Source organism: Branchiostoma floridae, chromosome 4, assembly GCF_000003815.2.
Source record: "Branchiostoma floridae strain S238N-H82 chromosome 4, Bfl_VNyyK, whole genome shotgun sequence".
Classification (NCBI taxonomy): Eukaryota; Metazoa; Chordata; class Leptocardii; order Amphioxiformes; family Branchiostomatidae; genus Branchiostoma; species Branchiostoma floridae.
In genome coordinates, this window is record NC_049982.1 from 15,921,238 (window position 1) to 15,948,475 (window position 27,238).

The following is a 27,238-nucleotide window of genomic DNA, read 5'->3' on the forward strand; positions in this document are numbered from 1 at the left end:
ACTGTTAGGTGTAGCCATAGTTGTAAGTATCTTAAATCTTCATTAGTAGAATAACCAAGAAGGACAACCTGGCACTAAAAATGACTAGCGAGGTATAACCGCACAAGGCTCTATTCAAAACAATTAAGCGGCAACGAGGTGTTCGGTTGAAACTCGTCTTGAGCGATAAAAGGTTTAACAACAGCATTGGCAAGTACAAAAAAGACTAACAAAAAGACTTAAGTAAAAAAAATGTTTTTAGAAACCACAGCTATAAACGCCATTAGGAATTGTTGATATACAAAATAATCAAAGTAGTGAGCTCTATGATGATTGTTAATCAATTATCTGAAGCCTTTGAATTCTTATCCTGTCGCCCTCGTATCCACCAATAGCCATACTTAGGACAGGAAACCATGTCACAAACTGGCCTTGAGCGATATTTTCCACCTTGATAAGACAGAAAACATTCGCCATGTGTGCGCCACAAACACGAGCGTTATTAAATTCTGCTGCCTGCAGGGCTGCGGCAAGATCCACAGGTTCCGGCCTACGTGGGGTTCGTTAGACACCAGATACTTTCCAAGACTTTTGAGAGTAAGTCGTCTAAAATGTCAGAGGTAATTAGTATCCATAGTGACAGCTGCGCGCACGTCAAGACATCCGTTGGATACATCTATTCACACAGCGGTCTTGCATAGTGGTTCGGAGTCTGGAGAGACTGCAGCAACACGAAACGGTAGGTCGTCTTCATTGGCAAAACATTATTGATGTCATGGATCTGTTTGTCTTCCACTCTATCACTACGTAGTTTGAAATTTGCAGCGTTTGAGATATCAAGCCTGAAAACTGAAAACCTGAAAATTACCTGAAAATTGTATTTAAAAAACATTGGCAATGAACAATACCATATGGTTCGAGCTGAAGCTCTGTCATCGTTGAGATAGATTTTTCACTTGCCTTTTATTTTCCTCATATTTATGTATGAAGAGAACTTGATGTTGTATCAAAACTGCCTCATTCAGAATCCGCCTTACAATATCGCACAAACATCCTGAAACGAATCCCAGACGCGTTGTTTATTTCAAGAACATCTTCACTCAAAAGAATTAAGTCGTTGGCTAGCTACCCCTCCAATCGTCATTTCCAAATATCAAAAGTCATATTAGGGAGGAATATTGACAACATTTTAGCGATGTAACGAAAAAAATCCTACCGAGACTGACGAGTTTGGTTTGTCACTGTGAATTCACTAAGGTTTATTTGTGTAGTGAGTCTATAAATCGGTGCAATTTTATACTAGTATGGATAAATGGAATTGTGTCTGCATGAATATTCTTCTTGCAGACACATTCACACTAACTTCTCTTGGCACCATTTATGCATCATTTTTGCATGCAGGTAGCTCAGGCACATATACGCACAATTAGATATTATGCACATAAGGACTTTATTTGCATAATCAATTAGGAAGTTCTATAATTCCATTGAGTTTCATAACTGGACTTCAATAAATGTAACATGTATTTCGTGGCAGGGGGAACATATTAAAATAGATACCAAACATGAGCAAATGACCAACTGATTTGTATTATCAATACAAAAATGGTAAAATCACGTGAACTTTTTATTTGTGACATGTGTTAGTTAGTTGAAGGTCAACATCATCATGCAGACATTATGTAAATGTGTGAGTCACTTGCGGTCGCCGAACTCTAGTTACGGATGGCATATTCAAACCTAGCTGCGGACAAAGATGTCCCCTGCTCACTATCAAAGCACCTGTCAACAACATTATATCAACTTCGGCACTCGGTATGAATCGGAAAACATGAAGATAATTGCTTGGATATATAGTAACAATTGTCCCCATTCCTTTCATGTTTATCAACGCAAGGTACAACTATTACTAAATTAAGCAATGTATAAAAAGTATTCAAGCAATGTACAACAATTACTCAAGCAATGTACAACAATTACTCAAGCAATGTACAACAATTACTCAAGCAATGTACGTACAAAAACTACTGAAGCAACTGGATAAACTTTGAAAACGGCCAGTAACTACAGGAACATTTCATCCAGTTGCTTGAGTCAAAGCCTACCTTCAATTACTTGCTTCTCTTATTACCTGAGGTGTAGCCTTCGTCAACGTCCATATTCCTTGTTCCCATAGAGTATTGCGTTGGACGTGTAAAGACATCAGAGGACACTTGTGATGTCCACAGTCACATAGTGGGAATTGGATAATTCCAATAACCCATGGGAAGATGTTGAAGCAGTAGAGTAAAGATGTTTGTCACGTAAAATCACCTTATCAAACATCGCACAAATCAACTTGCACAAGGTATACAAAAGTTATTAGAGGAAAGCACTCGTTCGTCAAGATTGCCCTCTCATTCGAAGGTAACCAAATTGACACTTACCATAGCTCTTCAATGAGTCACGCGTACTAAATTGAAAAATACGGGACAGGTATCTGACGTCATGGCCTCGGTACCTTGACAACGTTATGAAAATTTAACGAGGCTGTTACAAAAGCTTGTATACATAGCAGCAGGTTGCCTCAAGAAGCCTGACATGTAAAAATTATGGAAACAGCTGTGCTTTTGTATATTTCCATTTTAATTAACACCACCTGGAGACGTTTCATGGACCACTGCTGACAAATCAAATTGTAGATTTTCACAGAGAAAGGCACAGAAGTGTGCCATATTCATCAATGTTCTAAGATAAAATTTCAAACTGTGAAGGTTTGCTTCAGAAAGATAATAGAATGCTAATACAGAAATGTTTTGGAAACAAGGCTACGACTCCTCAACAAGACATGAGGCTAAGTAGTAGACACTCGTTTACGGTTATCTTTTCTTTACGATCCTTCCTGGTCCCCCCCATAACTTTATTTTCAATGGCAGACGTACGAGAGGAGCTACAGCGGTGTGCAGCCGACAGCGGAGGCAGAGAAGGCGACGTTACGTTGTATGTTGTGTCGAAACATGAGATAACACTGGTAAACAGACCTTCCGATCGGTTGAGTCAATTTTTGAATTGAAAATGCTGTTGAACGTACATTTTTTTCACATTCATTCGTGTCCATTGCGGACAATTCACAGTCATTGAATTTTGTTCACACTTCTCTTGAATGGATATGGGAGTGATATAATCACCACTTCAGACGTACAAATATATCCTCACGAATCCTAGTCGTTAACGGTCTCCAGGACAAACACTTTAAGGATTACGACCACCTGGTCCCCAAAATGTCAAAGTTATAAAGATACGCTCAGCAAATGGAGTGGTATTAGTAGTTCTGAAGCTCCTTCATCCAACGCTTTTCTGTTACAGGCATGAAAAAGTCAATTTAATGCACACGCGTCCTCCACAGCCGCAAGGGGCGTTCAGTTCCAACCAAACTCTGAGCGTTCGGCCGCCATTTCACTAGACGGCGATCGCGCTGCAACCTCGCTGCAGTATAAACTGGATTTGTGCAACCCTTGGTTTTGTGATAATGGAAGAACATGCAAAATGTTAAAGTGTGATTGAACAGTCAACAAAACAACAAAGCGTAAAAATCGTTATCGTTATCATCCATAAAATTCTTTGAGCGATAAGTTAAATCTTATGTATCAGTAATGTCGCTAGTGGAATGGGGGTGTAAGAAAGTCATTTGAACTTCGCCAATGAAGTATATATTGTTTATTGAATAAAGCATGCCTTTGTGTTGTTTATCCGAGTCCACGAGCACGGCCATTACACCCCCGATGTTTTCTGGAGAGCATGGCCGTTACTTTATCAAACTGCAAAACGATATCATAAAAAGATCGTCCTGACACAGGCGGAGAAGCAAGAGAAATGTGAACATTCAACACGTAGGTTTACAAAGTCGTGTCAACTTTAAGGTCGACGTTATGATAACACAGCAGAATTAGAAATCCGATAGCTGAAGAGGAAATATCTTAATTCTTTGTACAAAGGCTCCTGGCTTGTAGTGTGCAAATGTACATAAACCACGTTTGTAGATCGTACGTAGGAGGTGACCATGTTACGGCTACAGTATCGGCGCTAATGTGTGTTTAACGGTTTCCGTCAGACGTTCAGGGCGGGAAGATGGGTGGAGAGGACACACAGCTCGTGTCCAACATCACCTACAATGCCACGACACTGGAGGTGTCTCTACAGGTGAATACAACAACACCATTATATCAAATCCACAGCAGCGTGTGTGCGTGCGTGGACCATGAATGAACTATAAAAGTATTGAATGTCTAGCACACTATATGACTTGCGAATCATTAAGAACGTGTACATTCACTACCATTGTACATTGTATGTCCGTATCCAAAAAGGCTTTGCTTTAACACAGTCTGCAGCATTTACATAAATGTTGTATTTCAACTTTTAATATCTATGTTAAATCATTTGGGAACGTTTATCCTTCTTTTACCAGTTTCGTTTGTTGACAAAACAGTAAGAAGGTGTCTAGAATGAATATATGTCGGTCCGTAAGCAGCACATATTGTGACCGTTTTCCGTTCTCGCAGGCCGGTTCCATCGGGTTGTTCATGGTGCTGGCTACGGTAGCTAACGCACTGGTGGGGACCAGTATCTACCTGAACCGGAGCCTGCACACCATCTCCAACATGTTCATCGGCAATCTGGCCACCGTGGACTTCATGTCAGGACTTCTGGTGTTCCCCTTCGTTCTGGTGCGTCCTTTCACGAATATATCGGAAAATATAACGTTATATATTGTACTTATACAGGGCATAGGCGTCCCCTGATGGTGGCTTGACGAAGTAGTCAGTCGTTGTGGACGAACATAAAGTTTAATTTTGATACTTGAGCTTCTCTAAAAACGGAGGTATCGCATTCGGTTCGTTTGTTTATTTGTTTGTCTCGGTGTTGAAATTCGAAAAATATCTAAATATCCCACGAAAGTGTGAGAGCCTCGATTTCTTCTTGAATTTGAGTCAGGAAATCCAAATTAGCACTTAATGGAATAGACTCGTACTAGTGGCACTCACTCACTCACTCACTCACTCACTCACTCACTCACTCACTCACTCACTCACTCACTCACTCACTCACTCACTCACTCACTCACTCACTCACTCACTCACTCACTCACTCACTCACTCACTCACCCACTCACCCACTCACTCGCTTCCTCCACCCACCACGCCCCAGGTCGCCGCTATTAACCAGAGCTGGTTAGTTGGCCGCTGGATGTGTAAGATCAACGCGTTCCTGACTCACGTCAACTCCTCCACCAGCCTCCTCACACTCGCCTGTATCGCCTTTGACAGATATCAGGTAAGATCAGTATGGCTACGTGTACACCTAGCTTATCTGTAGAAAGAGTACAGAACAAACTGTTTTGGACATGCTTCATCTACGCCATCCCGCCACCCGCCATCTATGACACCCCGCCACCCGCAATTATTTTCATTGAGACAAAGATGGCTTTAAAAGTTGATGTGAAAGTAAATTTTATGTGTTTTTGTGAATGAGGAGGGGTGATTCTGCGCGACCGTGTGGGAGGATGTGCTGTGTGCATGCCGTGTTGATGATACTAGGTTGGTTGCTGAGTAGCGCACCGCAGGTGGGCAGCGTGAGTTAGAAAATGTGACACATGTGCAAGAAACCATACGGCGTCCATTCGCCACCCGTATAACGTTTCTTTGTCTCCAACATGTAGGGTGGTACATCTTGTTGTTTGAGATGAATTATGTGTACGTTCACATATTACAAATCAAACCTATGGATATGTCTCGACAGACCCATCAATGTTCATGAGTTCACCATTACAATAAACAGATGACCGTGGGAGCAAAGTTGTGTGCTGTACATGTAATAATGATTATAGTCAACAGTTGTAAAAGATCACAGTTATAGCTCTTCTCTACATTTTCGATTCATACCATCGATTAGGGCTTCCTCTTCGGATGTTGTCTCCAGTGTTCACCCTCATAAATCTGTCCAGTTACCCCTAGGCCTATAGCAGTAATCACAGTCAGCACACACGCAGGCATGGCGGGTAGTTATCGGGCACGTCACGTCACTGTTCAATACCTCAAAACCGTTTGTACCCGTGTCTACGCCAATCAAGGAGGCATGCGAAATAATGATAAAGAGCCACCCAAGACGTTTCTCTCCACATTAGTTTGGCAGAAATTGTAAAATATGCGGTTCTGCGAGACTTTCTTGTTCAAATTGTTACTATTACCTTTGTTATATATGCCATTATTAATGTAACCTCGTTTCATTGTCTGAACCGCAAATTGGTTTACATTTACAGTATCTTTGCCCATCTTTGACACTTTCCAGTCTTGCTTTAAGTTGACATAAATGTACAATTTGTTGTGCATTTCAATGTTATATTTTGTTGAACTCTAAGGAGTATAGTGAATATTGTATCACTGCGAGAGAACTGAATAAAAACAACCAACCAACTACTGCTCAATTTCAGATGAGTTATCTGAAATCTGTAGAAAAACTCAACCTGTTCGACACCAAATCAATTTTGTCTTCCAATCTCTATCTGATAGCAATGGTCAATACAGTGGCCTCAATATCTTTAGACTTCGTTTGGCGTAAAGCTTGATGGCATTTATTGGTTTTTCGTCTGAATAGATTCCGTGTTACTTTGATGTTATTAGATATCACAATGAACACATTGTATCATTGATTGGATTGCAACCCTTTGAGAATACTGCTTACTACTGAGTCCAGGGGTGAGAATATTGGAGGAAGCTACGGCAGTAGGAAAATTGGGGGAAATAGAAGCAGAAATTGAGTTATAAAGCTGTAATGGAGCAGCTTTACGAATTGCTCACTGATAGACAACGTCGTGTGGGAATGCCATATAAATATCAACTGATAACTGTCTCGGAAGAAATGATATTAGTGAACATTATTGCTCTTATACTACTTGGAACTGTTGCATGTGCCGGGATGAACATGAGTGGGTACATGCAAAACAGAAATAGAGTTTGCTTAATTATATAGAAGGTCGTTGTGAATGGTGATTTCAGATTAATAGTATTGGGAAATTGGAACTCCGTTGGAGATGTTACAAGCAATGTTGAGTGGCTGTCTCGGACTACCTTTAACAAGAGAAATTGTCCTGTTCAGTTGAGTATCCTGTTGTATGTATGATTCTGATATGAATGATCTCAAAGAATACTGTGATGTAACATAGTTCGACAAAAGGAGAAAACAAGTAAGGCGATGAGGCCATTGAGACAGGAATGAAGTATTGGGGCCTGGGTTGAGGAAACATTAGTGACCCCCTAGAGACAGGCAGTAACTCCCTGAGACCGTAAAAACGAACAAAGGGGATCAACGTCTGCTGGTATGTCGATTTCTTGTTGGATTGCAGACTGTTTAGAAATGTTCATCCTGTGTTTTTACAGTATGCTGATCAGTTACATGCGCGACTTTTCAGGTTTCTACGTCATAAGAATTACTACCAAAATCCTTTATTGTGATGTCTAACTGAGATATCTCGGTCTGCGGCTGAAGTTATAATCCTCAGTGACCAATGATTAGTGGATGGATTGACGGCTTGATGGATTACTGCCAGGTTTAGTCAACCTGTGTTAGATCAGATACCGATAATGGTGTGCCCAGTATCCCCGGGGTGTAATGATTGTATGATGGGTTGGCTTATCTGACCTGTAGTTTCCCTCCATCTATACTCTGACAACCTTCCAATTAAGTTGACTATTGCTGATCAACCCCCCTGGTGACGCGGCCATTAGAAGGCGTGTTAGTAGATAGTCATGCAAACTGCAATATTGCTGTAGTCTAATATAGGAGATACCTTAGGGAGCAGACCTGTACAGACCATGGCAGGTTAAATATGAGTTGTGAGAAAACTCTTTTTCTGGGGATTGAAAAAGTGATGTGTTTCGTATTATATTGAGTGTTGACCATATCATGGCTGATTAAGTCAATATTTTTAGTATTTCTTGACTACGCAAGGAATTGCCAGTACTTACCATGGAGAAGTCTATGCAAATACATAGCCTTAAACGGGACGTATACTGATATATTCTTATATCTATGTAATGAAGTCCGGCTAACGTTAGTGTGTTGATTATCTACTCTTCATTGGTTCACCAAAGACGTCCGAAAGGCACTTCTGGATGCATACGTAGTGTCAAAGACGTGGTAACATATTTAAGCTCTTATGAAATTAGAAAATTCACCCGATCTCTGCATATGTTTACTTTCGCCTTATTTTGTCGGGTTGAACATGCGTTCCTGAGTTCAATATACCATAATGTCGATGCAAGCGTGTTTTAGTAAGAGCTACTTCTTGCTGGAATTTCATTTCATAATGCAGCCATGCAGTAATTGTATACGAATATAAATCTTGGAATATATCATCAGCAATCTAAAATGTACTTCCCAATACCGAACACATTATGGGCGAGCTTGAGGACGATGTTTAAATCGCCCTTTCATAATTTGATGGGGAGCAATTAAGTTTTCACAATGGAAATTCCCGCGAATCGTCATTTAGGGTAACACGTGAACGGATTTCATTTTAGCCCAGCCTACTTGTATTCCCAAGTTAATCACTTAAATGGCCCTCCACCTGATGGAAACCACGACGTGAGGAGTTCAGACTGAATGGATGAGTGAGTCAGTAACGCAACAGTTAGTGGTCTATCTCCTGGCCAAATGAATAGACCACCCTCATTAAAGGAACTTGGCGGCGCAGCAGCGTGATGCTCCAGTGGCATATCTTGTGCATTACAAACTGTTGTATCCACAATGATGCTTTCTTGTAGTAATGTTTCAAACTCAACATTATATTACCTTTTTTTATTTCTATAGTAACCGAAGACTACATAGCTCATTGCCTTGTAGAGTCCAGGTAATGACTTTTTATGTAGTGTCCAAACCGCAGAAGCTACAAGGCGAAACGGAGACGCAATTTTCTCCACGCGGTGGAGAACTACCAACAGTATTCATGTATAGCCTAATTCACCTGTCTTGAAAACCACCAATTCTATCAAAGTCAGAGGGCGTCTATAGCATAATGTACCAATATTACGTTGTAGAGGTTATGTACATTTAGTACTGCAGCATTAACACTACAACACGTCATGCAAGTGTACATCATATAGGCGACAATATACTGACATTGGCAGTCTCGACCAAAGCTTTTAGAGTCTGTTTCCCAGCTCAGGCTTGGCTCACCTGTGATCTCTTGCACACCCGGCTGAACGTAGTCCCGATGATTGTGAGCGGAATGGCCACAAGGATAACACCAGATATGGAACACAAGGCTCCCAGAAACATGCCTATCGTAGTCTGGGGCACGGCATCCCCGTATCCTACCGACATCATGGTGATTATCACATACCAGAAAACATCAGGTATGCTGGAAAAGCTGTCATTCGTGGAGTTTTCTACATAGAACATCAATGTAGACCCGACAGCAACGAAGAGCATCATAGCGAACAGAATGTCCAGTAGCTGTCTGATGCACTCCTTCAGGGTAAGCAGGAGTAGCTTTAGCCGCTGTGTGGACGCGCCGAGACGGAGAATACGGAATCCGCGGAACGACCGAAACAAGGGAGTGATGGAGTCATTTTTCCCTATGATAAGACTCAAATAAAACGGCAGAATAGCCATAAGGTCTACCAAAGTCATGAAATTTTTGAAAAAGTCACACTTGTTTGGCGCCGAGCAGAAAAGAAGGGAGAATTCAACAGTGAATATTATTACACAAGTGGTGTCGATGCATTCAAAAATCCAGGGGTACTCTTCTCCAAAGGACGTGTTGTGACGAGAGTTACAAGGAACCGTCTCGATTATGTTCGTTATCACAGCTATTGTGATGAAGAAACCTACAACCAGACTAAAGGCATGGCCGTAAACTGACGAAGACACATCGCGAAACACTTTCCATATCCTTTGTATGACGTACGAAGACGGATTCGAAAGGCTGGTACTCGACGAGGAAGTGTCATTGTCCACCACTGGACAAGGCAGATTGTTCTTTTCGTCCACGAATCTATCATAACAACAGCTACAAAGGCTATGGTCTGGGGATATCCCAAAGAAATCGACGTCTTGTATGAACGTGCTAAGACAAACTTCATTCGAAAAATGTAAGACGCCAGTGTTGTAATACATAAGAATATGCTTGAAAACCTTTGGGCAGCGGTCAAACCTGTATTCCTTGGTCTTCTTGCTGTAGAAAACTGCCCGATGAAATGCTGATCCGAGAAGAGTCCGGGGAAACTTGTCCAGTTGGTCCTCCCACGCCACAAACCGCGTCCCGCTCACGTTGAACACCAGTCTGCGGACGGAACGAGATGGCCCTCCGTCGGCGAAGACAGACAGGCGGTGTGATATGGAGCATTTCCTTCGAATCAGTCGACGTTTCTCCGCATTCGGGTCTTCCCCCAAGCTTTCTTCACAGACCGATTCTCCGACATAGGCAAACTCTTGGTCGAACATCTCCGTACCCACCAGAGCAAGCGCTTACTTCTCGGGTGACTGACCAGTTGATGTATCTTAGATTGGTCGATGACCAATCAGACCTACGTGCAGGTCCTACCCTGCCTGATTTGCCCGATCCATTGAACATTAGTCCCTCGAACGCTGGTGGTCAATGAATTATGTCGAAGATGAGGAAATTCCTTCTTCATCACCCACATGCAAGCAGTTGAAATACATCAATGAAAGCCATGGTGGTTCCGGTGTGGATGCCGATTTGTATCAAACTGAACTGACATTTATGAGTGCTGAAGTATCGACTCAACACGTTTCCGTAATTAAACACACCGTCAATAATGAGATGAATCTGTGTCAATCTATTCATCATCCACACACTCAATATAGAGACCGTAATCTGACAGAATCGCCGATTCTACCGGTGGAGATCCCGATCGAAACCTGTAGATCTAAAACATATTCCGCCGAACTTTTCAACGTTAGGCCACTTTAGAGTCTATGGACTAATTTGGAATTGGCGGTTTACGAATTAAAGACTACCCTAATAAATTCCAAGTATGGTTATCCTAATCGGTGTGTCTTGACTGAGAGATCGAGATCTCTTTCTTCCAGATAGCTGTCTCCAACCTCATTCTACATTCGGTCCTCCTCGGGAGGGGCAGGCTCTGACATGACCATTTCCTCGTGACCTTTGAATTCATCAGGTCATAAATTGATACCCAAGCGGGTCAGAGGGTCGCTGGAGTGGTAAATTGCTGGTAAGAGAAAAGCCCCCAGGCCAATCCACGCACAGTAGATGTATCCATCTGACTACTCGAGGACGGCTAACCAAAACTAAATAATATCATTGCTTCTGCAAACCCATTGAGACCATAATGTATACAGGTTCTTCTGAAAGCTTTGACAAGATGCATGTTCTTTCCTGTACTAATGATGATACATCGGCTGTAAATTATAGTTATCATAATGATTATGCAGTGAAATAGTTTTGGTAACAATGGGAGAGAACGGCCTGAAGCTCTACACAATAAGGACAGTCTGTCACTGATATCAAGCATGACATTACAAATGGTGGCCCCAATTCAAGACATGCAATCAAACCCTACCCGCGGAGCCAACCAAATCTGTATCGATTGCCTTGTGTGAAGTTGTACCGAAAAGTGTTCCTGTGAGTTTTGACAGACTAAGTTGATGTAGTATGGGAGTTTATTGTGGAATGTACCACGCTCATGCTGTTAACCAGTCCTTCCTTGGCAATGAGAACGCAGAGTTCGTCAGCCCAGGCAACCTCCATGAGATGAGATATATGGACCATTCTCAATCAGTCGCAATGTCTTACCTCTTCTATAAATAATAAGGCACAAAATGCCATTCATTACAACGAGATTACAACGCTCCTCCACACAGACCAGTGACTAGCTCCAGGATGCAGGAGTACAGTCTTAGGACGGAATAGACTTCCAAACGCCTATAGCTAGCACTCGATTGAACATCGCGGGTCAAATTGTTTGCTTAAATCAAGTGTATTTATTTACTCAAATTGCCTTCGTGCACAAGTAGAGTCAACACCAACGGAAGAAAATTAACTGAATGAAGTCAGTGAATATTCAATCATTATGAGTTGGATATCATAGGGAAGGGAATTATACATAATCAATTGAAATTGATGCAGAAACAACGGATATATGATTGTATATTGGTTTTATTTGCTTCATTTGGTGAATATGAAAATAACAGAAGATGCTGAATTGCGCATTTTAGGCATACTTCATACATGTGTAAAATCTAGCTTAAACAGACAAAAATTCATATTACACAAAGAAGTAAAATAAGACTGCGGTCGTGGATAGGTAGATATGGGATATGTTTTCAGGAACAAGTATTTGAAAGCTTAAGGCGATTGAAATATGGAATGGGACTGTTTCCATAGCGGTTGATTTTTAGTACAAAGTTGGTTCGCACCTTTCATGTTTCTACCATGGATTTCCGAACGGGTTTGGGGTGACCAGCTTCTAAGATAGGGGAATTAAGCAGGGATTTGGCAAACTTAAGGCTAAGGTTTTTCCTACTGTTTTCTAAGGAGGGGAGACATAAATATGTCAGGGCTTCGTTATAACACGTACATTGTGGGCCAAGAATAATTCTGCATGCCTTTGTACTCGCTGGATCTTCATGGATTGCAGCGCCGTGATACTGGGGCTCCAGACTGGTACAGCGTACTCTAAATAATGAACCATATCTAATATTCCAAACCTTCCTTTTGTGCCAAGTTAAGTTTTATCTAGAGCTCCATGACTCCATATCTTCGCCATATGATTTTAACATTTACAATTGGTGTTTTATGTATGTTTGTCATTGAATATGCAAGTAAGGGTAATATTTGCATTAGTTGATAATCTCATTCACAAAAGTAACAGACGTACACAATCTATCTTAAGAAAAAAAGGTGTGTGTGTGTGTATGTGTGTGTGTGTGTGTGTGTGTGTGTGTGTGTGTGTGTGTGTGTGTGTGTGTGTGTGTGTATGTGTGTGTGTTTGTGTGTAGACCAGCATAAGTCGAGAACGCTTGGACAGATTGTATTGATATTTGGTAGGTGGGTATGTCTTGATGAGACATAAAAACAATTAGATTTTTGGCCCCCTAGCAACTTGTAACTGCAGTGGAACTTCGTACTTTAATATCTGGAGTTCTATACATGCTGTGGTCAGACTTTGGTAGGAAATAACTGAAGATGGAGTTGACGGATCGTCATGATTTTAGGTATGTAGATAGCTTAAGTAATGCTTCATATACTTAAATGTTAATCATGCACATCGAAATCTAATTTACATAATCAATGTGGAAATTGTCTAACCCAGCTTTATTCCATTATAGGACTATTGAAACATGTGGCATTGGTAACTGAGAAAGAGAATGCTGTTGGAAAAATATTATGCAAATATAGGCCTAATTTGCATAATTAATGAGGAGATGCTTTAATCCAATTGTGGTAAAGGACAGGATTTTCTTACTTCTGGTATTTGGAAGTTATGTAAAGGTAAACATCATTGAACATTGATTATGCAAATGAGGGCCTTATTTGCATAAATTATGAGTAATGCAATGGATACCTTCTTTCTTAATACCATAGATTGCGTACATCTGTTATTTGGGTGGGGGAAATGATCAACTAATATAATCCATGCAAATGAGTCCCTTTTTTGCATAATTATGACGAACATAACTAATACACCAGTTGTAATAGTTAAAATCATTTGGCGAAGGTATGGGGTCGTGGAACTCTAGCCTATCAATGTTCTTCTCTTTCTCAGTTACAAAAGTCACATGTTGGATTAGTCGTATGGTGGATACAAGCGGGTTTAAACAATATTCTCATTACCTTCGCCAGAAAGTTATGTTAAATTATGCTACTTAGATTCTGATTTGCATAATTGACATTTACTTTATGCATCATTTAAGCTACCTACATGCGAAAAATCCTGACGATTCGTCAAACTCTTCACGAGTTACTCCCTTTCAAAGTCTGACACTAAACTGGCCCCTGCAGTTTCAAGATAGCCCCAAGGGGAGCCACACCTACAGCACACTTACTCTCGGCGGCTCCCAGAGCTATCTACCACTCAAATATCACGACCACAGCATGTCCAGAACTTCAGATATTCAGATATCAAAACAGGAAGTTCTGTTGCAGTACCGTAACAAGTCACTAGGGGGCCCAAAATGCCCAGGTCTCGTCGATATTAACATTTACCCACATACCAAATATCAACACAATCGATCAAAGCGTTCTCGAGTTATGCTGGTCTTCTACAAAGTTTAACATACATCCATACATGAATACAAACGCTACCCAATACAACCTTCTTGGCGAAAGTAATCAACACACGCAAGCAATCAATGTATCTTAACTTAATGTATGCAACACTTTTGAAGTCAAGACTTTTGAAATCTCAGTCAAGTTCGCCAACGCTCATGTGAATATTATAGTAACCCAGGGCCCAATACAATGAATCCTATAGTCTATACATCTGTGAATAGAAACCAGTAGTACTGAATGAAATAACATTATCAGCAATGCGTACAAAATGCTTTTCTTTTAAAAGGCTTGTCTTAAACACCGTGAGTCCATTATACGGGGCGTTTGGAAAGTTTCCATCTACTTGGCTGGGGTTATTAGATTGACCACTACACAGAAAGGCAATCTTTATCTACTGGATTCCATGAAGTGACCTTTCTGCCGTGCATTTGACTTCGGGGATCTATCTCAACGCCTTTACATGCCTTAGTAGACCCTTAGTACAGTCAGCTGCAACTCCAACGAACCACTGACTTAATGAATAACACAAACGTATGCAAACATTCCCTGTCCCCGGTTATAATTGAAAGCTATAACAACATTAACACACAACGACCCATGGTTTAGATAGTATTTGTTTAATTTACAGATGTTAAATAATTGTATACATGTTCTTGGTTGCATTTTCCAACTAGTTGTCAAGGTTTGGTGAATTGATCAATAAACTCTATGGCAATCTTTAAGTAACGAATACCATTCTTGACCTTACCGTTAGATTGGCTGACTCAGGAAATTCTTATTTACAGTGTCCGCTTCTGTGCTCACGTTTGTACCGAATATGATTTGATTAAACCACTTAGAAATACTAGCTATATATAAATGAGATCAATAGTCGCGTGGAGAACTGAAGCGTAAGATAACCATCATGACTAGTGTGTGGAACGTGCCGTCACCTGGATCACGCGGATCGATACGCCCTCCGAACGCAAAACTCGTTCATTTGATTACCTCTACAATCTGGACAGTTTAACTCTTTTGTATTCAGCATAATATTGGTCGATTTTTGTCCTATTTTCTTATTCAGTCCGATTTTCTCGTCTTTCCACCGCATTTACATACCTGACTATGCAATCTTGACTTTCTTGTACATCCTGCTAAAGGTAGTCCCAACAATGGTTAATGGTATGGTCAGCAGGACCACTCCGAAGACCGAGCAGAAGGCTCCTAAAGTCATACCTACGGTAGATTTGGGGAGTACGTCACCGTACCCCACGGATGCCATGGTAACGATAACGTACCAGAATGTGGCCGGTATGCTCGAAAATGCCATGTTTTCGGGACTCTCTACGTAGTAGATTAAAGTGGAGCAGACGATACCAAATATGAACATGGCGAAAAAGAGGACAGCGAGCTGGCTGATACATTCTTTTAAGGTCATAACTAACATTCGTAATCCTCGGGAAGAAGCGCCGAAACGCAGTATTCGGAACGCGCGAAGTGACCGCAACACTGTAGAAGAGAATCCTTCACTTCCAACGAAAAAGTTCAGGTAAAATGGTAGAATAGCGAAAACGTCAATGAGAGTCACGAAGCTCTTTAGAAAATCCCATCTGTTTGGCGCCGCGAAGAGCATCATCAGAAACTCCAAGGTGAAAATGGAGACACATGCCGTATCTATACACGCAAAAATCCAGGGGTAGACTTTGTGGCAGGAGTCACAGAAGCGATTGCCACATGACACCGTCTCCACTATGTTCGATATGACAGTGACTGCTATGAAGTACCCCACGACCATATGGAAGGCACTGCCATAAGCGGACCCTGGAACATCGTGAAAGGCCTGCCACATCCTTTGTCGTAACGTCGTAGGACCATGACATCTTCTTGAACGATCAGGGTTCACTTCATCCATAGGGTCTTTACGAGAATCATCTCTAATCGTCTGATATGTTTCGTAACAGCAAGTACCGAGGCTCTCATCCAGAGATATCCTAAAGAACTCCAAGTCCTCTACGAAGGTGGAAAGGCAAACATCACCTGACAAATGCAGGACCCCCGTACGATAGTACATAAGGATGTGCTTGAAGACCTTGGGGCAACGGTCAAACGTGTACTCCTTGGTGTTGGCGTCATAGTAGACTTGTCGATGGCTGACTGACCCGAGTAAAGTGTGCGGGAACCTGTCAAACTGGTCTTCCCACGCGACGAACCTGGTCCCGCTGACGTTGAACACCACCCGGCGGATTGAACTCACTCGCCCATTGGCGCCGAAAGACAACAGACGCTTTGTCAGTGATGTTGCGATAGAACTTCGTCTCTGAAGCAAACGCTGCTTTTCCGGCAGTACGACTTCTCCCTTCCCCTTCTGTTCATCCTGGATATCAGGGTACTCAAAGAAAGACAGCCCTGCCATTGTGAACGTACAGTTCTGGCTGGTCACTGCCGGCTACATGTCTTGTATCAGCACCCATGGAGCCCTTGTGTCAGCGCTGCGCTGTAGAACAGTTGGGCAGCGGTGACGCCGAGTTGACAATTACCTCTTAATGACAGGTCAGGATCAATGAACTGCGTCAAATGTTGAAACGGATTTGATAGTTTGAAAGTCACTATTCACCAGACAGAAAAATGGACTGGACGGCCCAAGAGCGTGCGGTGATAAATTGAGTCAAGACCATTGGGCCCCATGAATAGCCTACATTTAATCCACTAACACCTCGACAGCACTGCGATGCCCTTATTATCAGAATAATAAATCAAAACCTCGAGAGCAATGTGTATGTCACTTCTGTGTAGCAGGGCTGTGTATTATATATTAGTGCTCCACGTGTAGATTGCACCCTGCAATTACCCCGTTTGATAATTACAAGGACATTGATGATATATGATGATGTTATTTCGTTTCTGCGTTCTGCCGTGCAGCTATTTCCCTTTGCACTTGAAGCATCCAGGATCAAACCCGATCCCCAAGAGAGGTTAACCATGCAAAGTGCCAGGCAAACAAATCACGGCATCGTCCACGATAAACCGGTTATCCTCAGATATATATACAACGATGGACAAAGGGAGTCAATTCATTGATCTGACAGCACTCGTTTTCTATTGTATAAAGTATCTTTTTAGCCATTCACAGCACTGAAATGTGTTCTAGATATACAGGGAAAGCCTTTTTAGTTTCCTAAGCAGGAGATGCCGTTGTTCTGTTAGGACGCATATTGATTCAAGTTTAAAGTCTAGGTATATTTCACGACTAGCGCGATGTTGCTGAAGAATGCTGAGTACCATATCTAATAAGGACACAGACGATCAAACCAGTAACCTGTAACTTTTATCTTTACTGTAAAGGCGCTTCCATATAGCTATCATGGATAGGTGGCATTAAATTGCAAACGATATTATCTATCAATCAACTGAGAAGCAATCACAGCATTCCATGGCACATATAACAACGATGCATGATGTGTTCTGCGTTTCGATGTGTCAACGACCACTGTGCTGTGTATTGAGTTTCTGATAAAGCCACAGCAAGTAAATTCTATGGATGACATCAGCGCGCGCATTAATTTTCGCCTGATTTCAAGCGGCCTCCCTTGGTACTGCAGCGCAACTTCCGGGTTTGCTATCTCGTGTTCTGAGCAAGCTATGGTCACGATTTTGAAGTGTTAGATAGCTCTCGTGCTCAGAAATAAGTGACATAAGTTTGGGCCCCCTAGCGTCTAGTTTTGGGAAAGCAGGGGCATTTTTGTCAAAAACTTCTGAAGACGATAACTCAAGAAGGGAACAACGGATGTTCATCATTTTTGGTATGTAGGTACCTTAGACAATGTTTTACAAGATAATATACTAAGTATGCAAAACAGGAGTACATTTGCATAATTAATGAGAATATTCTATCATAGCAGTTTTTTCAATGTATCTCTTGTTCCAGACATGCCGTGGTCTTGATATTTTGGTGGTAGATAGCTTTTGGTGTCATAAAATAGTGGGGCAAGTTTCAGCCCCCTAACATTTAATTGTGGAACTGCATGGGTGTTTTTGTCAAGACACTCCAAAGAGGATAACTGCAGAAAGAAACGACGGATTGCCTGCATTTTAGGCATGCGGGTAGCTTAGGCAAAGATGTTCATAATGATATACATGTTATGCAAATGAGGACTTAATTTGCATAATTAATGAGGAAATTAATTTGCATAATTAATGAGGAAATTGTATAGTTCCATTGTTTTCAATAACTGGACCACAATACATGTAACACATGTTAATTACGATAGGTGGAATATAAGCAGATACCAAATATGGTAATGAGGAACTTATTTGCATAATTTATGTAAAAATTGCAAAACCTCTTTATGATTAATAATGGGAATTTTATAACTGTGACATGTGTACGTTAGTCAATGATGAACAACACCATGCATAAATTATGTTAATGTGTTAGTCAATTGCATGAAAGTTACGAAAGCTCTAAATTTTCATGGAGGTATGAGGTCGCCGAACTCTAGTTTTGAAAATGTAGACATCATGTTTTTTTTTTCACCCATCTTGTTTTTTTTTCGCCCTGTCGCACTATTTTTGCAGTCTGCAGAGGATGTCATCCATAAAATTTACTTGCTGTGGCCTATAGGAATAGACTTAACTTTCACCCATTCTGTGACATTTTGTTTTGGAGCTGTTTCGTAACTATCTGGTAGATGTATTTGTCATAGCTTGTGTTATTGGAATGGATTTGTTTTTTGCTTCCAAATTGATACTATTGTAATCAAGATAGATAGCATAGAAACGTTATTACAGGAATCTTGATAACAACTGTGGATAATTGCTATAATAGATGAGCGAAAATAATGTGATTTCATCGTAGTGAATAACAGAGTATCCGGACGGGCATGCCATTCCGCTGTAATCTTTATTGATTTCACTTGATCGATTCAATTATGCCTGGAAATTACTTTGCTGTGGACACCGTGACATTCCATGAATCTTGGAAAATAATTCTACATCAGTTAGCTAAAAAGCACTATGACTAAAGGCTTGACCATGTCTACTGTACAAGAACTCTTCATTATCACTCTATTTCTGAAATTGAATATCCTACAAAGATACTTCAGCTTTAAATTCATTGAAATACTGATAAGCAGTGTGCTAGCAAAGAAACAGGCTGATCGACATACGATATGGTTAAAGGCTTGACACTGGTAACTGTACAAGAAATCTTCACTATAATTGACCCCGTTTCTGGTATGGGCAATTGTCCAAGCGGAATTCAGTGTTAAACGTATTGAACTATTGATGGATCCAAAGTCAGTTAGCTTGTAGTACATTAGTCATGGCAGATGTGAGGGCTAACGTAGAGATAAGCTTAATGGGTTGGGTTTGATAACACTGTCAACTCACGCACAGGCGGCCTGCCCACGCATTAATCCTACTGATGTAGTGGTGTCTTTTATAAACTATAAGTAAGTCCTGCAGCTGGCTCTGTGACAAAGATCTCAAAAAGGTCGGGGAACATTTTGTAAATCTCTCCTTGCATTTTCGATTTCCCTCAGGTCTCAAATGCGTACTTATATGGATATTTGAGCATTTTTCAAATATCAAATGTCCCAAGCCTGTATTTCTTCTATGGCTTGAAGGAGTAAGAATGCGGAATTCGGCTATGAAGTGATTTTTTTCACACTGGTGGTTACTCGATGGATTTGGTCATGAATATCGGCCACAGGTTGACATGGTTGGCAATGGTGACAAGAAGTTGAAGGTTGTACCTTGCAGTTCAGGGTTAATTGATTGCGCCATCCCCATTTGAAACAAGGTGATTCATTTGCTCATGATTATACCATGTGTCTGGACACAGATTTAGCACCAGGAGATTATATGGTGAGAGAGTCAAAGCACAGCACAAGTGACCAGGTGGCCTGTTTTCTTCCAACGTAATGGGGCCAATTACTCTTCCATTGATTTTTTAGACCACATTTAGCTTCTATATCTAGAGAGAGTAATTTTTGCTCAGATTATCTCTTAGTGAGTCCAGATCTTCTTCATCATTCTTCCATTTAACGGGCAACTCATCCTTTATTTTCATTCTGATGCAAATTCATATTGTTATATTGTCATAGATAAATAAATAACGTTATATATAAATGTTATCATGCATGGCTGAAATATTACAAACGATTTCATCAACGCGAATATTTTGGCACATTAATCGTATCATTTATGATATGATTCACCTGACAGGGATGTAAAATGTAGACGTGATATTAAAGCGATCGCGAGGGCAAATTCTAGTTTTGATTCAAAGACTGATTTTTGATACCCCAATAAACCTAGTCCCAGAACGTTTCAGTACATGTTTGCTCAGAGAATCACTTCATTAAAGTCTCACCAAAGAACCGACTCCGATAATTCACCATTTTGGTATCCTTACGATCGATCGGCAGGAGGCAGTGTCAGGGTCAAACATAGTTAAGACTCTCAGATGTCCATAAATATGCTGGGTCCAGCTGCCTGATCCTTTTGTAGTTTATAGTTTACAACCTTGACGACAATTTTTGCCGCAATATTAATCTTTCAGACATTCACTTTTTGGTCTGGGCTGTTATTCCGTTATGTAAACTCGCGAAAACAGCATGCATTTGACGACCATGTAGGCGATGAAAAAAAAAGAACGCTAAACGCATTTTCTGTACCGCAGAATGGGTTCATTTAAGCGATTGTATTGGAAACCTGTAATTGACGCAAAGGCAGATTGTAAAGCAGGGACGGTACTGAAATGGAGATAAATGAAGACTAAATGATCCATTTTGTTCATGCGTCATCGGTTCCAGCAGATGCTCCAGTGAGATTGGTATCGCTTCTCGTAGGGTTCGATGATTTAGACTTATTACGTGTCCGTGCGGAGATTGTTTTTCTTGGTAATAACCCGACCCTCGATAATGCAGACGGTGGTAAATCAGCACGGAGAGAACCAGCGCAGCTGCTTTTCTTCTAAGGCTCACGGGTTTGTAACGACTGTAAAGAGGCAATATAACACAGTTCGCACATCATACTGATTAGGTTATCAATTTCCCTTTGTGGGACACTGCCAACCATCATAGTTTGGTAGGAAATGTGTTAAAGAAGCAATGGAACTCTGCAGCGTGTCACGGCCAGTTATTGAAATGGGGATAAAACCCATCATAGCCACATTAGTATATCAATTGGTTCCGCTTCGTCTAGTTTTTCTCCCTTTTTATGTGTTTTGTATGATTCCATCATTCAGTCAAGGCAAACTAGTAATCGTTTCCATTTTTTCTTGTCGTGTAGCTTGTTAAGTTTTGTAGATTTGACTCCGTTTTAGCAAGTCAGTCGTGGTACTAGTTTGCCATTCACATTAACTATAAAAGACACCTGGCAGTTCATTTTCTCCACAAAAATAGAGGTCTCGTTATTTTGCATTTTTATTTACGTCAACTTTCGTACAGCATTAACAGCTGGACTGCCGATGGAAGATTGAACGCTGCCAGTGTGCAGAGAGGGAAGAAATAACTTCACATTCACTTTTGTATATCTCTAATAGTAGCTATTGCCTCTGGAAGTTTGTTCCATTGTCTTACTGTTGTTGGAAGGAAATTTCTCCTGTCTGCCAGTGTGAGAGTCGGGGATCACCAGAGTGTGCTATGATTTTGTTGACTGGCGTGTCACTAGGCGAGCCCCATTAAGAAGACTAGTCCATACATACCGTGAAAAAGAGTCAAGGTTCTAACTTTCCTGCGATGCATATGGTCCAAAGGTTGCGTGCATTTGTCAGGGCAGCTGAGGGAGGTTTCATATTAAAGTTTATTTTTCAAAGCTCTATTTTGTACGGGGTCAAGCCTTGCAAGCTGGGTTTCACAAGAAGACATCCATTCATTGGGGGTATACTAGTAATCTATATGGTCGCTCTTTAAGTTAGTTACAGAGGAAAAGACACCTTTCTGAGTAGGCCTAGTCGATCGACCGCATCTGGGCGTTTGTTTGTCTGTCTGTGGTTATTGGTGGTTAGCATAACTTCATAATGTGGTATGCGGGCAGGTCTTGTTTGATTTGATTTAATCAATTTGATTTGATTGGCATAGCAGCTACGTTATTCTGTAGCTGAGGGCTTCGTTTCTGTAAAAGGAGAAGCCTCTAGATCTTGTGGCGGTATAGAGCTGAAAATTACAATAGACATTTTTTATGTATGTTCCATAGACTTAAAGGTCACATAAGGTTCTCCGTCAGTTGTAAACGTAACAATGAAGAGCGATAATGTGTATGCCGATAAAGTTTTCTGTGGAGCATTAGCGACATCAAATTCAATAATATGTTTTCTATGGTGGTAATTAGGGGATGACATGTATATCCAATAGAGCTAGAGCTTCAGTGTATGACGCGGAAAGGCGTCGTGTTTTCTTTAGAAATCGGCCATTTTCTATGGAGTGCCAGTTAATGCAACTGACGTCAATACGTCTTCCTACCGAGGGTATTTATAAATAAAGTTGTTTGGCGACAGCCGTATGTTTGACGTGGGAAGGTTTGCATATGCGTCATGCCTTTTCTTCTTCTTTCTGTTTCTCTACTTTTTTTCTACTTATAATATGCAGAACGCTCGCACGTCTCATAGGGTTTCATGCATCTTCTTTCTTTTTGGCAACGGCAACCAGGCGGTGTGCAACCCGATGTTCTACCACAACAGGGCGACCAAATCCATGGCGCGCAAGGCCATCGTCATGTCCTGGGTCCTGTCCATCATCCTCAGCAGCCCCGTGCTGTTTGGTATCGCCACGGAGTTTGACCAGGCCCGGTGCGGCTGCGTCACCAGTCGCTTCGACTTCTCTACCTACACGTACTGCCGGGCCTTCCGCATGGCCACGGCCATCGGGCCTGTTCTGGTCATCTGCTTCTGCTACTGGTAAGAGAATTGCTATGGAAGAAATGATAACATTAATGATCGTAAGGTTAGAGTTATGGTAATGACCTGGTCCGCCAATTCTCAACAAGCTACCATACATTAGCGCAACCAGTCCCGGTGTATACGGGCCAACCCGACACAAAAAGACGACATGTGAAATTGCGGGGAACGCCGAAGAAATGATTTAATAAATCGTATCTATATGCCTGGTTTGCACTGATATCGAGGATATTATTATAACTGTTCTGAAAAAAAAAGTATTTGTTGATCTACACGTGCATTGTTACTTCTTGATTTCGGTTATGACTGAAGCATACATATCTTGTTGCTTTTTGCATTACAACCGAACGTGAATATAAGTGAGCTGGGGTCTCTATGTTAATCCTTACTTTACCACTATGTAGTCCCCATAATCTCAACCCACCCCCTCTCACCAGGCAAATCTTCGCGGTGGTGCGGAAGCAGTGCCGCGCCATTAACCAGCTGCCGGGCACGGACAAGCAGGCCCGTCTGCGCGTGACGGAGGCCAAGGCTGCCCGCATGCTCGGCGTGGTGATCATCGCGTTCGTGGTGTGCTACATCCCGTTCACCGTGGTGCTGATGGTCGGCAAGGAGAAGGTTCCCCCCGTCTGGCAGACTGTGGCGCACTGGATGTCTTACAGGTAATACAAACATGTGCAATACAGTCTTGTTTGGAGATGAGTATTGGCCACGTTTGCCTAGCCTGAGTACCATCCGATTTCTAGCGGGGATTCATTTTTTTAGGGTAGCGAGTGTAGGGAGCCCCGATAGAAATCGGATGGTACCCATGCTATACAACCGTGGCCAATGCCCAACTTCGAACAGACAAATAAGGAGTAGACACCATCTCATGGGCAGTTTATGAAAGAGGGGCGACATGCATACATACGTGCATATTCAAAATGTCCTGAGCTTAGGTCAGACGTATCTACAAACAACTCAAAACCATCATTGCTTTATATGTTCTTGCGAAGCCTGTTGTCCAGTTGGTCTCCATTGCGTAATATATGTATAACGTTTGTCATTATCTTCTCCATGTTTCAGTTCTGCCGTGCTCAACCCAATCTCGTATGGACTGCAGGCACGCGAGATCCGGCGAGGTTTCGCCAAGTTTCTGCCCAGCTTCTGCTCCGGCGAAGCTCGTCGCGGCTCGATTGAAACGGCTGAAACCGGAGGTTTGTCAAATGTACCTCAGAAACACGGTCGTGTGTCGCATGGATTTCATAACAGAAGTTTTCATTAGTACCATCTATATAAAAATAATGTTGATGATTACATGATATAGCTTTTAGAAACAAGTATGTTGACTTGTCTGAAGGAAACCGCCTGAAGGATGACCGAGAGATAAAGCCGAACCCGGTCTTCGCCTTTGATGGAAAAATCAACCCGGACGACATTATCATCGACGAACAGTCGCCACCCAAGAAGGTACATAGAGAGTGATAACCGATGTTTAAAGGGGGTGTCTAACTAAACATTTGGACATTGGCAAAAAAGAAAAAAATCGCAAATGGCACAAATTGGTGCAGAATAGCTCAATTTATATGTTTAGACATCTTACCTATGCATCACAAGTGAAAATCCTGTAATCATCGTTTTTTATACATTTTTAAATCTAATCTTTATGCATTAGTTTTTTTAGGTCTGTGCTGAGATTCCCAATAACCTGCTCATCTTGGCTTCATACGCAAATGCTCATACTTTAGTGTGACCGCAAGGGATAATTGGCAGAAATTCGCAAAGTTGCAAACTTCCTACGCAGTCCAGTGAAACACCTGCTTTGAGACTAAGACTTCATCTTTTGCGCCTCTCTGTACGACAGTAGCGAAACTCAGTCCTGAAGCCCATGTCCCATTTTCACGACTGTTGTATGAATATCCTAATCTTAAAACAGACGTGTTGTGCATGTATCAGTTTTCACCGTCCCTTGCACGTGGTACAGTTGCTGATAATCAGATCAGGGAACATGCCATTCCACCCGAAATGATTCTTACTGTACAGAATATTTGCAGTGTAACACATCTTGTACTGTTATTCCCATTGCATATTCTTTAGTCATTTCGTTCCTATATCAGTTCTCAATTATGATATGAATCCGCCGTTTCTACTTATATTTACTTCAGTTTATTTTGTAGTTATTTTGATTTAACTTTTCTAAGGCGAGCTCCAGTTCCCAGGCCTCCACTCTGACGGGCGAGTCGGTGAAGAGTAACATCTACGTGCGGAAGGTGGTGATCACCAACCCGACTGTTTACTACCGCTGTTCGGCTCCTGATACTGTATCACTCCGCCCTAATCCTGACGGCATCAGCCTCTCCTCGAGGTAGAAAATAATGTTCCACTTGTAAATTGATTGGTTATATATATATATTCCTCTTTTGCTTTGTTTGTTTGTTTATGTATCGTATTTTGTTGGTCATTTTGTACCATGGGTTTACATAAACTTTGTGTATATAGACTTATAAGACTCATAAGGAAACTCTAAACTGTATCTGTTCTATACTTTATCTGACCCTTGCCCGCATGACCTCAATGAAAAGCGGCTTGCAGGTCGATTTGAGCTTTCATGAATAAACAAAGGTTCAAACAAACAAACAAACAAACAAAACATTCATCCAACTAGATCCCCTTAAAGACCAAAACATCAAAATTGACACCCCTGAAAGATCCTGAAACCTGTTTGTCACTCTCCCCGGATATCCCCGGACAGCGACGAACACGAGTCGGACTTCCACCCGTTCGACCCGTGGCGCCCGTCCACGTCCACCCTGGGTGAGAACTGCGCACGCTCACCCGAGGACATCTTCACCATCACCATGGCAACCACACGGAAGAACGAGAGCAGGAGGAAGTTCCGTGATGCAGTGCGGAAGATCCTATTGGCCAGAAGACTGCGCTGTCAGAAGGCAAAACCAGGTGATTTTTTCCACGATGTCCTTGATCCGAATATTTATCTAACAAGTTATCTATTTATTCGTTTGGATGATGTTGCAGTCACCCAAGGCCACCCAACTAGCTGTGCCTATTGATCCGCATAGCTAATATCAATAGCTATCTTTAGATAGCCAATGTATTACACATTCAGCGTAAAATAATCTTTTCTTCCAGAATACTAGTATGTCCTAGTCAGAATGAAGATGATTGTAGCTTGATGTCGCTCCCGTCCTGTTCTGTTTATAGGCCAGCTGTATCCGCCGAGCCGCCGGGACCATCTAGGCCCGGCCTCCACCACCGACCTGCCCGGGCACAAGAAGGTGGTGACCGACCGCTGTCCGTACCTGGTCCTGCTGGAGAAAACTAACGGCACGGGCTCCGACCGGGACCACGTCTGAACAACCGGCCAACGATGTGCTGGGACGGGAGGGTAGTAGGGCTGGAGAAAGTTTTTAAAAAGGGCTTTGTGAAAAAGACACTGCCCCGGAGATTAAAGATGTTTGTACGTGTGTATTGCTATGTAGAGGTAAGTGAGATGTGTAACACCCTTAAACGATGAAATCACACAGGTAGCGTTCTAGAGATCAGTCATGGTAGACGTGAAATATTGTCGTAATGTACATGCATATAGTTTGACATCATCATCACATCATATAGTGTAACAGTAGTCAGTAGGTGAATACTTCGTAGTATATCTCCGTAGTAACATCATGGTGAGATTGCATTACGATTATTATCGTCTATATGATGAAAGTTATGGAGAACTGAGTGTTTTTGTACCTGGCTTTTGACACGGAATGTTATCGTAAGAAAATGAGGCTATTTTGAGATGTAGAAATGAGCTCACTACATGTACATGGTTGGATTATATACCTACCAGAATAGTTTGTATTTTCGAAGGAGAACGGGGCATTATATTTGAAATATTTCTATTAGCTATATGTGATAAAGCTGGGTATGTGATAGAAGGCTAGGTAGTTTGTGTGTGGACATAAGTACTCCCATTCCAAGTCCAAGGTCAGCGGGGACTGGAAACACCTCTATCCTCCTTGTCATCCCCAAGTCTAGATTTCCATTTTAAAAGTCCCCATCCTTATATTCAAGAGAGACAACAAGGGCGACGATTTACG

At 41.7% G+C, this 27,238-nt stretch overlaps 1 protein-coding gene across 1 annotated transcript; it reads left to right on the forward strand.

Annotated features, from left to right (window-relative positions):
* Positions 1-468: 468 nt before the first annotated feature.
* LOC118414913 (histamine H2 receptor-like) lies at positions 469-27,232 on the forward strand. Its single transcript, XM_035819209.1, has 11 exons — positions 469-718; positions 4,070-4,158; positions 4,521-4,685; positions 5,167-5,292; positions 22,906-23,153; positions 23,591-23,815; positions 24,219-24,349; positions 24,493-24,602; positions 25,334-25,497; positions 25,885-26,090; positions 26,355-27,232. Exons 2-11 carry the CDS (start codon positions 4,087-4,089, stop codon positions 26,504-26,506), a joined length of 1,599 nt encoding a protein of 532 aa, XP_035675102.1. The 5' UTR covers positions 469-718; positions 4,070-4,086; the 3' UTR covers positions 26,507-27,232.
* The last annotated feature ends 6 nt before the right edge of the window (positions 27,233-27,238 follow it).

Excerpts from the sequence above, each read along its gene's own strand:
- LOC118414913 (XM_035819209.1), top strand. The coding sequence starts at position 4,087 with ATGGGTGGAGAGGACACACAGCTCGTGTCCAACATCACCTACAATGCC. Across the intron at positions 23,154-23,590 it reads GTCATCTGCTTCTGCTACTG|GCAAATCTTCGCGGTGGTGC; the intron begins GTAAGAGAATTG and ends CCCTCTCACCAG. Across the intron at positions 24,603-25,333 it reads AACAGTCGCCACCCAAGAAG|GCGAGCTCCAGTTCCCAGGC; the intron begins GTACATAGAGAG and ends AACTTTTCTAAG.